Source organism: Cygnus olor, chromosome 20 (assembly GCF_009769625.2).
Source record: "Cygnus olor isolate bCygOlo1 chromosome 20, bCygOlo1.pri.v2, whole genome shotgun sequence".
Lineage (NCBI taxonomy): Eukaryota > Metazoa > Chordata > Aves > Anseriformes > Anatidae > Cygnus > Cygnus olor.
The window spans coordinates 9,513,678-9,525,844 of record NC_049188.1 but is presented as its reverse complement, the minus strand read 5'-3'; the positions used below and the strand labels follow the sequence as shown (position 1 = coordinate 9,525,844).

At 36.8% G+C, this 12,167-nt stretch overlaps 1 protein-coding gene across 1 annotated transcript in view; it reads left to right on the top strand.

The window, feature by feature from the left end:
* BCAS3 (BCAS3 microtubule associated cell migration factor) overlaps positions 1-12,167 on the top strand; it is a 357,048-nt gene that overhangs the window by 25,286 nt on the left and 319,595 nt on the right. Inside the window, 1 exon segment of the mRNA XM_040532922.1 lies at positions 1,929-2,001. Coding sequence (XP_040388856.1) covers positions 1,929-2,001 — 73 coding nt within the window.

Here is a 12,167-nt window from a genome sequence, read left to right as displayed (position 1 = left end):
AAATCTGTATTGTAGGTATTAAAAACTACTGTTCCTATTTCTGTGCTGTTGTTTCCCTCTACCCTCCACCGGCTTTTCTTCTCCTCGATCCCTCTTCCTTGTTAACCTTAGAACTGGACCACAAATAAACATGTGAATTTATGTGTCTTAATACATCCTGATTTAAAAAAAAAAAAAAAAAAGGTATAGTTAAATACTTAAGGTAAATCCTGGCTCCACTTAAATCAGTGTCCGAAGCCCTGGTAGTCAGCATTTCCCCGTAGTGCTGAGAGGCTGGCTAAGTGAACAGAAACAAATGGAGTTCCTCTGTTACTTGTACTGAAGCAAACAAATCGGTTGCCAGACCCTTAAGAAGAGCGTATGTTTCATTTATCAATTTACAGGTCAGTACATACAGTACAGGTATGACTCATAAAAGACCTTGGAATAATAGGAATAAAAGGAAAATACATTTGGCTCTTTCAGGTTACTTGTAAAGCTATTGTTGATGGGGAAATTATTGACGGGACCCATTTAACTTCACAAATACCCAAATGTGGAGGAGGGAAGAGTTATCCTTGTGTAGATGAGAGTACTGTACAATTTTTGTTACAAATTAATTGCATGTACCTGGGTTATTAATAATTAACAGAGACTGTTACGTGAAAATGTATATTGTTAATTGTTGTGCCTTTCTGGATAATTGATTTAGTGCAACTACGCCAGTGTTTGGGAATTAATTATGAACAGACTATATCACTAATATTCTTCATAGATCAAAAGTTTTGATGTATAATGGAGACAAAAACAGTTCATTTTTCACCACAGACATAGATATAGATAGATAATGTAAAAGGCAAAGGTTGAAAGAAATTGGAGGAAGTTCAGCAGTGGTGGCGGTGGTTTTTCTGTTCTTTAGGTTGGGTAGAAACATACCCTGAAATTTAGTAAAACTTTGTTCAAAAACAAAGATATTGTTGATTCAATTCTATTTTTATTTCTGTTCACATAGCAGTAAGGCAAAGTTCTCAAAACTTTTAAAACCCCGTTTTAAGCAGCGTGGTGTATCGAACAGCTCGGTGGCTCTGGAGCCCGGGTGTAAGGGCAGCGTAGGACGATGAACATGCGGTGACAACTGCCTGCCTCTGCTGCCAGCTGGGCAGCACCTCTGCATCCAGGGCAGGCAGAGGTGTCTCGGCATGTGCTGGGTGCTGTGCTCTTGGTACCCAGCGAAGGGAATCTAACAAGTATGTCGGGAATGTTGTAAGAGACCTGTTCTGTCTGCAGTGAGCAGCGGGCGCAGCCGGAGTCTCGCTGGAAGCTGGTGACAGAGTTTGGAAGTTTGGTGACAGAGTTTAGGAAGGCTGTTTTGAATTTAATCCTGTATTTTCTTAGGCACGTAGTGTGGGGGTAATGCATGGCCCTGCTTTGGGCAAGCACTTGGAGCCCAGCTTGTCGCATGCTGAAGAGGGTGGTTGCTGTTATGCTGCACTCTTTTGGTTAATGCTCTTAGACTCCGCTTACACCTCAGCAGAGTAAATTGGAAACCAATGTGTGAAACCACGCAGAGTTGGTGACAGCCTTATTTCAGACAACTTGGGTAAAACAATGAAAAGTTAGCAAGTGCTACTTGTCATTTCTTACAGCTGCAGAATTCTTAACCCCAGCTGAAATGAATAGAATAGAACTCAAAATCCCGGCCAGATTTCGCTACTTGTTTTGTTACTCATTGCTGTCTTCTTCAAGAGCAGTTGTTCCACTGTTCATGACTGTTATTGGTATTTCTATCACTAATCTTGCACAGGCTGTTGAGTTTTGCATTATATATTAAATATTCTTCCAGTATATTGCCCCTCCACTCCAGTGTGTGTGAGCACTTTGAAAGGTAATGCAAACAGTATATAGTGATTTTCTTTTTCTTTTTTTTTTTTTGCTTTATCTCTTATTAGGTACTCAGAAATGTGACAATTTCTCTGAGAAGAGGCCTCTTCTTGGTGTGTGCAAAAGCATTGGATCTTCAGGGTAAGAATATTTTTCATTAATAAAGTTGTCTATATAGATTGTAATGTCATCTAAAAGTGTAACCATAGAAAATTACTTTAAACTCTGTCCTGGTTTTGCTCATGGGATAACACCGTGAGGTGCTTTTAAACCTTTTTTTTAATGTCAGCACACATTGACGTATAACTTCAGCTTTATGAGAAGAGTAAAAAGTGAAGATCATTGCTACAAAATAGATGATGAGCTATTTTATTTTGTTCTCAGTGTAGTCACAATTTTGTGATTAGCCTTTTCTGATATTAATCCTGAAGAATTACTGCTCAGAAGTGTCTGAAGCAACCTCTGTCTTGAAAAGTAATTAAAAGATGCTTTCAAGCAGCAGTCATATTCCAAATGAATTCCAAGTACCAAGCAAGCTCATTGTTCCAGTCACTCACTGTTTATTACCAAAATACATTTTAAATCTACTTCTTTCAGTTACGAAGTTATTTTAGTCGTCTTGTTTCGTGCTCTCTGGATAGTATTGTATCACTCCTCTTATAAAAGAAGGTCTTAAAACTTTTTATGACTGTGTTAGATATATTTATTCTGACAGAGCTAAGAATTTATACCTATACCTTGTGGAGAATGCTTGCTTTTCAAGGTTAATCCTCTACACACATTTAAAGGCTAAACAGTTAAAGTAAATCTTCTTACAGTAGTAAGACTAATTATGTGCCACACCTTTTTTGGTTAAGAATTTAATCACTCTGGATATGAAGGAAGACAACCAATCCTCTGTAAATTTCCTAAGGACATTTCTGTCTGTGTATTATCACCATTAATGTTACTGCTCTTAAATGTTTTAAACAAAAACTGTGTGTGGTAGAGAGCTGAAATTTCCTTCAGTTGATGTGTTTACAACTTGTAATACTGCTCAAAGTGCCATTTCTTCTTCTTCTTCTTTTTTTTTTTTTTTTCTCCCCTGCAAGGGTTTGTAATCTTGTGAATAACTTTTTCTAAATAGGAATGCTTGTTACCACTGATGCGAATATTGCTCTTGGAGGATTTTCTGTCTTAATCCAAACAGTGAACTTATATATGTAAGGGGTATGTTGGATGGAAAAAAAATCCTTCATACCCTTGTTTGAGAAGTGAGATAGCTGAGAAATGAACAGGCTGTAAGGTACATTATTTTCACTGTGTTATGCTCCTTAGTTAATGGGAAATACTTCAAAGATGGTTGGTAGTTTCTGCTTTTTTACCAAAAAAAAAAAAAGCTTATGTTTCCAAAATGAATGGATAAACTTGTGTTAATATTTATCAGTAGTTAAATATCTGCAAATTGAAGGAAGAATTTTAAATCAGGCTTTCAGCTCTGACCAGAAGACTAGAATGCTATTAAAAAAAGACTGTGCTACAGGCTCACCTTTACCCAGTTAATGGTAATTTGTTGATGGTGATAAACCTTTAGAAAATTGTGAAACACTTCTCTACGTTTACTGTTCATGGCAAGTTATTTTTGAAAGAGTCGTTGCAAATGACCTGTTTTGTCAGTACCTTTCAGGTTAAGAACTCCTTGATAGTTTGTCCTCAATTGGAGTAAAACCCTGGCTTAAGGACCGTGGTTTTGGAATATATATTATTTCTTCTTTTAAATTTGCTCAAATGTCACTTTATTCTGTTAAATTCATAGCTCATGTGATTGCATTTCTTAATGATTATTATGCATACAGAAGAGTTTGCATAGGACATTAAAACAGCTGCGTCATGAGCAGCGTCTGAATCTGAGTCACAGTTTTAGTTCTTTTCTTAACTTGAAGTTTTGTTCTGAACATCCCCTCTACAGCTTACTGGTTGTGGACAGATATAAAACTCCTTGTTTAATCATATGTCTGAAGAAAGTACTACATTTATTCTAGAGCATTTATTCCAAAGCACTTGATATTTTCACTGCAGTCATCTCTTCTCCTGCTTTGGCGATTATGCTGGCTATGGTATGAAATACAGCAGCTGTCAGCACACTAATGAAACTGTGAAGTATAGGGAATAGGAGGCCCGCTCTGTCTACTGAAATGGCAGTGGTAAAATAATCAGTAAAATGATGTAGCACTGATAGTAAAATATTTCTCATTTAACAGAAAGGTAAACTGAGTGTCTAGAAGACTGAATGATTTTTTTCAAAGGCATCTAGTCCAAAGCAGATCCAGAAGTGAAATCCAGGTCTTCCAACACTCCATCTGTTATGCTGATACATTAAACCACGTTGTCTTTAATATAAACTGAATGAGATTGGACGTGGTTATGACAATGGGTCAACGTCCCTATCTTTGCAAGATGTAGTCTGAAAAGGAAAACAATTCAGTCAGCACAGTCCCTAATCCTGATGTGTCATGCCATTCGGGAACGCTTCTGCATTGGAAGTCCGTGCTTCTCTGTGGACTTTCAACAGTCCTCTGGCTTTCTTCCATTTGGATTTTGTGTGGGATCCTGTCATTACCCAAGGGGAATGATTCTGGGAAAAAGGGGGTTGTGATTTCAGCCTTGATCATCATAATTTGGGCTTTCATTTACAGTTCTTCAAAATTTCTGACGTCTTTTCAGGATGCTCTGTTCAATCTTGCTGCTGTTGTTACTCTTTTCTCAGAACACCCTGACAGTTTTGACATTGCCGAAGAATTTTTATTGTGCTTCTCTGTTATCAGTAAATACGGTTAATATGGTTAACATTTTGGAAAAGTTGGTGACTGGCACCATGACTTAGTTTTGAAGGATATTTTTGGACCCTGCTGTATCTAAATTCTTTTCTGTGGCAGTCATTTATACAAAATCCATTTTCTGTAGCTCTTCTAAAAAGGTCTTTGAAATAGTGAAATTTTTTGGATGGAAGGTGAAGAATAAGTGCATTATACACCCAATTTTTGATTAAAAAACCAACTGTTATTAGCTATTCAGTACAGTTTAGGAATTGCTGTGAATTGTCACGTGCTGTCCTTGACCTGAAAAAACATGTTTTAAAGAACTATTTATATTTTGTGTACACAGTCCTGCATGTTAGAGGAGTGATTGTTTCTTAAATGTATTGATATCTTTTGTGATTTTAGGGAATCATGTACATATATTCAAATGCATAAAAATCTTTTGAGAAACTTAAATTCTGTATCTATTAACGTGTGGGAGTTCTAAGTGTTAAAGATGCCAAACCATTAAAGTACTATAAATCTGATAGAATACGGTTTATATCTAGATCCACTGCACTATCTTTTCATAATGGCTTTTAATAGTATTTTATCTTTTAGGACTATATCAATGAGATACTGACACCTTCAAGTTAGGAGCTGGGATTTCCTGGTTCTGACCACTAGTCTGCATTAGTGGTCACCGTCAGGAAATTCTTCTCTTTTCCTTTAGCTGTAAAGCAGATATGCTATAATGAGGAAAACACGATAAAAAAATATTTTTTTAATATAGAACCCTCATCAGTCTGAAATACCAAGAGTTTTCAAGTTGTAATGAATTAATAGCTTCAAAAAACATCACCAATGTTAAATAACTTCGGTACTTTCTCTGATGTACACTGTACTTTAATGGAAGGAAACTTAACGAATAGTTTTACCTGTGATACAATACTAGGGCTTCTTTCCCTCATTATGAAATAGAGATGAGTAAAAATATTATACAACACAATGTTTGCCTAAAATCAGTGTTTGAACTTGTCAGTCTTGACATTTTTTCAGTGTCATTTACAGAGTGAAAGATCTCTTTGGTAACTTAGAAATAAACTAGCGTTCCCCTGAGATCTCCTCATATGTTCATGAATTACAGACTTTTGACTACTGTAAAAAAAAAAACTTTTTAAAATTTTAGTATATCTCCCAAATATTTGACAATATATTAACTTAAAAATAAGCTTCTGGATAACTTCACATGTGGATTGCATCTCTTCTGTAATGTGACCTAATGTAGTAGTCATTGATATGATCTCTGCTGATAAAACTTACATTCTTTTGAAAATCCAGTCTTAACCTTCAGTTTAATATTTCTTAATTTTGTATCTCAATTTCTTTGAGATTGTCATGGTTGGGAACCTGCATTAACATTTTTATTCTGTTTATTAAACCTTTCCACTAAACTAAAATCACCAAGACTTGCCATTTGGAGAATTCACAATGTATTTTTTGTTTATTTCAAACGATTTAAACAGTTGCTTAATTCAGTGTAAATCCTAACTTCCTAGTCTTATGCCAGGGCTTTAGAAAGAAATACTCATGCTTTCAGGATCTGATAGTGATGCTTCTTTGAAGTGATGGGTATGCAGTGTGAATTCTCTGCATTCTGTTCTAGTTCCTTGCTTGACTGTATGCTGATGTGGAAGTGTCATACTGTATCACAGAACTTTGTGTAACAGGCATAGAGAAAAATGAGATTCATTAAAAAAGCAGTAAGAAATAATCTGGTGGCCAACCGAAGCTCGTATATTCTTTAAATCTGATTACTCTAAGAAGCCTCTAAGATGAAAAATCTCAGTGTAATTCCAGCATGTAGAGAATAAGGTAAATTTAAGATTGCCAAAAGTACCAAACCTACAGTATTTGGCAAATAGGAAACAATAAGTTTGAGTTCCCTCTAAAGTAATCAAAAATGAAAAAATGACCTTTAACTACAAGGATCAAGGTTTAGGCTCTATTCAGCTAACTTGAGAGCTGTGAACATAGAAGGATGTCAAATAAGAAAAAGTCTCGTGCCCTGTAGACAAAATGCATCTTTTCTATAATATATTTCTTTGAAATTAAGTGGTAAAGCTATATTGTGATTATGTATGCAGTGAAGAATAACTGCTACTGTGAAATTAATTTCTGGCACCTGTTTTTTGTAAAAGTTCTGTATATGTGCCACTAATCTCGCTCTTTGTATTTCCCACAACAAGTATTTTACCAGGGGAGAGGAATTTGGTGTTTTCTAAACTTTGGCCTTGTATCTGAGCTTCTGACTAACTTTCAATATATACGTTTTTTGTATTTTAAAAGTCAAATTTTCCATCTAGTAAAACGACTGAAACATCTAGCATGGTTTCGCTATATAATCTTTTCAAAATAACAGTTTTCTCAACCCCCAAAAAGGATGCAGTCTTGACACATAAATGGGAAACAGATTGTGTTTTTTGGCTGATGCTATATGCTGGTTTAGATGTTGGTTCAGTCAACTTTGGTCTTAGATTACAAGATTTGCAAATTAAAGGAAAACCAAAAAGGAAAGAACATCTGCATAAATTTTGTCTTTGTGGAATTTTGTCCAGGCATGCTTATTTTGTTCTGGCTGATAGGATAAACAAATCTTCACACACATGCGTGCACACACACACTAATGGCTTTTGGTTCATATTAATGAATTGTGTAGGTAGTAAAACATCAGTGAATAATCTCTAAACAGATACCCCCCCCCCCCCCCCCCCCCCCAAGAAAAAAAAAAGGAAAAAAAAAGAAAAAAGAGCTAAGTTCTAATGGTGGCCACAGAACTGCAATGCAGAACCAGTCAGTGTAAGTTGTTGGGAGCTATCACTTTTAAAGACAACTAGTTAAAACCAACTGTGTTAAATAGAAATATATTCCTGCTTGCTTGATGTGGGTTGTTGACACCATGGTTTGGAGCATACTGGATCTGTAGAACACCTCTGGATATACCAGACAGGTCCAAAATATGTGCTTTTTTTTCCCCTCAGATGTAAGTGTGCAGATATTTTTTATTAAAGTTAATGCTTCAAATGTGGCTAATGCAGATGTTTAAGAGGAAATTGAACAGTGTAATTTTGTTTTAGTTTACATTATTAAGAAAAACATCACAGTTTTGAGGGATTCAGAATCAGTAATGCAAATCTGCGCTTGAGTAGGCTCTGTAAGTAACAAGAAAGCTAACAAAGCAGAGATGGCCGTGCCAGGAGGATAAAAATGTGTGTGGAGGTGCAGAAAGGGAGAAGGGGACAGGGGGCAGAGGACAGGGGTGAGAAGTTGCAGTCTCTTACATGTGAAACCACCTCTCCAGAGTATACAGTATTGTAAATAGATACAAGAATTTAAAATATTTCAAAGTACTTTTTCTCCAACACAAAGTATTCTGATGACTCATGTTTGCCCCCATCCTGCTTAATTGTGAGCTACCAAATCTTGTTTCTACTCTATTTTTTCTGTTGTTTTTCTTTTTGATTTCTCTATTAGCTAAGTCATTTTTAACGCATAGGGGACAAAATTCTTGTAATAAAATGCAAACCAGTATAGCTAAAGGAATGTGTCAGTGCAGCTATGGGCTTACAGCAACGTAGGCTTTAGACTACATTTCTGTGATTCAGCAAAGACAAAATTCCTGCTGATCTTGTCCACTTGTACTGCTGCTTCTGTGCTGCTGCTTTCTGCAGCCCTGGGCTGTGTCACTTCAGCTGCTTGTAGAACCCGGCAGTAAGGAGATGACGGAAGCAATCCTAGTTTAAAATAATGCTCTGATTTTACTTTGTTTTTCTTTAATATGGATTATTTCGGTCACCTACTTTGCAAATAATTGTGTGCAAAATTGCAAGGTACAGCTGAGAATATAGTCACTTGCAGCATGAAGGTGGGGATGAACAGAGTCTGCAAGATACTTCATCAAAATACTTGATAGTTTGGTGCACTTGTTCTTTGTCCAAACAGCCAAAGATAGATGCATAAAAGATGAGGAATTTATGCCAAAATCTCGACCAGTGGCCTATGCTGCCAGCCCATAACGTGTTAGGTTCTTAGCATACATTTTTAGAAAGATGTACTAATTGGATGACTTCAAGTGATAGGAGGTTTTGAACGACATTAAGAATTGGATGGAGGTCATTTAAGGGCAGGAGAAGTAAGAGGTAGTCTTCGTTTAATCATGGGAGGAGGAAGGAAATAAGGGCAAGTTAAAGAAGGAGGAGTAGGTTTGAGCAAACAAAATGTCCAACTTTGGCTAGCCAGCATCTTTTTTCCCCTGCTGATCAGTTTACAAGGCAAATCAATTGGCAGCAGATTTTCAGGAAGCACGCTTTATTAACGTGGCTACTGTAGATTAAAACCTCCTAACCTTAACACAAAATTAACTCAGGAACCTTTCTATGGGAGTGTTAAGATTTAGGTAGAAAGCAACTTTACGCAAGTAAGGTTAGAAACGATGCAAGTAAAGCATTAACGTTTTCTCATAATAATATTGTAAAATCAAGACCCTGTTCCTTGCCTGGCACACTGACTAGCTAATGCTGAAATCCCGTGTCTAATTCTAAGTGTCTGTGCCTTTTAATGTTTAAAATTAGCTGGCTGTGAGATGATTTGTCAGGGACAAAGAGTGAAGCTTTCTCGGGGAGGGTTTAAAAAAAAAAAAATTAGCTATAGTGAATGAAATGCTTGGTCCCAGTTCTCACACTCCTTGGAGTAACTCTCCCTGGAATATTTCTACTGGAAGGCCATTGCAAATGCAGTGGGTATGCTGTAGACTTTCCTGCTTATGCCAGAGACGGAATCATGCAATTGAATGTGTGACGGGTGTATCCGCTCATAATCAAGAGGATAAAATATAGCACGTTTTTCCCAAATTGCCAACAGTTGGACTGTACAGATGGTTTATGACCGTCAGTTGTTGTATTGGACACCATGAGGTAGATTCATGAAGTTTCTTAAAAATTTTTGGTCTTTTATTGAAGACTTTGCAAAATCCATTCTTTTTTTAACACTGTCGAGGGTGTATAGGTTTAAATTTCTAGAGAATAAAATTTATTTACTTTTATTTTCAGGGTTCAGAGGAATATTTGGCTCTTATGGTGCCTTGTAATATTATCTCCCTTCAAAGTAAAGCAAAAATACTAGAAAATAGACGTTTTCATTGCTTCATAAAGTCTCAGCTTGGTTCGAACAGCCTAGACAACATGGATTTTGTTTTGTGACAACTTCCTAATTTTTCAGTGTTGTTTCCCTTCTTATTGAACAGAAATGCAGATGCTGTAGCTTGGCAAGTACAGTAACAGCTCAACCAACCAGCACGTCTTAAGCTTACTCCAAAAAAACTTGCGTTTGTTTTTCCTGGCGATAAAAAGATGATAGGGATTGTAGGGATTTTGTTCTAAAAAGAATAGTAAAACCTTTTAAGTTGGATAAAGCCCTCTCGTTTTTATCTCTTTGAAGGAGTGAGTCCCAAAGGCTCTCGTACCGATGAGAAACTGTAAGCATCATTAACTGCAAAATGTGCTGCCCTGTCAACTGTCTTGCAAAAATGTCCTTCCATTTTAACATGGAAAACACTATAATCTCTGTTTATTGCAGGAAAAAATGAGTTTAGTCGTAACACGTTGTGTGGTAGCTTTTAAGATCCTGAGAGATGCAAGCTCTTCCCTCTTCTGGCGTTGGATTTGCTTGCTGTGTTATGTGATAAAGATAGCAGCGTGCTTTACTTTAAAAAAAGCTCTTCGGATCCCAGAATTTTTTCTTGTAACTTGTTTCTATAATTACGTTAGTGTACTTCAACTATTTTTGTAATGTTTAAGTAGTGTTTACTGGTAATTCTGCAAGTTTTCTCACAAACTGAGAAGCTTGGGGATGCAGCTTTAGCAGCAGACGGTAACGTTGCTGTTTGTGAGTCCTGAGGGTCAGGAAGATCTGGTGTTCTTCTGATAGACCAAATGTTTGTCTGGATGAACTATAGGAAGAAATAACCTTTGAACTATAATAAACTGTTAATCTTGGATCAAAACTGGAAGGAAGAAAACGAGTATTTGGGGGTCAAACTTTGACCAGTTGGTGAGAACTAGGGGTAGTTTTGACCTTCTAAAGCTTTGATTTATTAAGCTGTAAAAAGATAAACCTTTTCTAAGTGATCTCCGGGATAGCACGGAGGTTTGGGAGAACAGATTTCCGAGCTGAGGCATAGTTTCATTTTACGGCTGTTCCAACCCCCCGTGCATGTAATGATACAGGGAGGAGATGGAGGGAAGGAAGTAGCCTTTTGCTAAATGCACAGCCAGATAAAACCAGCTGGAGCACATACCTTCCCTGAGTAACTTGTCAAAAGAAGCACTACAGGGAAAAGATAATGCACAGCGCCATTACAGGCAAAGCTGCTGGTTCCAGGGCCACTTTAAATTCCACTTTAAATTATTAAATACTGTAAACGCTATAAAGTTAATTAGAAGAGGAACAAACTCTACAAAGATAAATGTGTTTTCAATATGTTTCTCAGGGAGGGTACAGTAGAAACCAGTGAATGAGAGGAAATTTATTTCTGGCAGCACTCTAGACATGGAACTGTGGTTGAACTTTTTACCCTAATTACGTCCCCGCTAATGCCTGCAGCGGTCTGGAATCAAAGCGGCCCTTCAGGCCCTGGAAAGTCTCTGATGTGGCGAGCGTTTGTTGTGTGATGAGGGTTACTTAAGAAAAAATGGAATATTGTGACAGGATTTTTCAAAATTTCTCAGTTACCACCCACCTCACTTGTTGCCTACAAAAATAGAGTAATTGTTTGCATCTGTGTGTTTTTGTCTGTCTTAGAAATAACTGTTATAAATCAATGTGACATAGACCCAGAGAACAGTTCAGGACTGTATTTTCTTTTCTTATATGTTTTGGAGTTATTTGTTATATACTGCAAGAAGGATTTAAAGCGCATTGCAAAATAGTTAGAAATTTCAGGATGGTTTGTGTCTTTTTCTGAGCACCCTATCACATACCAAGTTCTGAAATCAATTCAAAGATGCTATTTAAAATGTTTTTTCCTAAATGATGGCTTTCACTTCATGCTTGTAGCTTGACCAGCTAATTACAAACTGCATTGCAGCCATTGTATCGGTATTGTTACCCAATTGCTGCCACTTGAATAATTCACTACAACTTGACAGTAGTTGAACTTTGCATCCGTGACTAAATGCCATTTTCTCTCTTACAGCAGTCTCTCTCTGGAGCCCTTGGTTTCTTTCTTTTTGCTCTTTCCTTCAATAATATTTAGTATACAGAGAAAAGTCAAAGGCGTTTGAGCTCAAACTTTCGTGTGCAGGTTAGGTTCTTTTAAATCTCTGATGTGAGGAAGAAGGCCATTAAAACACAATGACTGGAATTTGTTAAAAAACGCTATCTGGTAGAAATACTGTTTTTCAAGTTCTGATCTTGTTTATGAAATGCAACATCAGTAATTCATTCAGCAGAATGAATACATTGTTCTAGCTT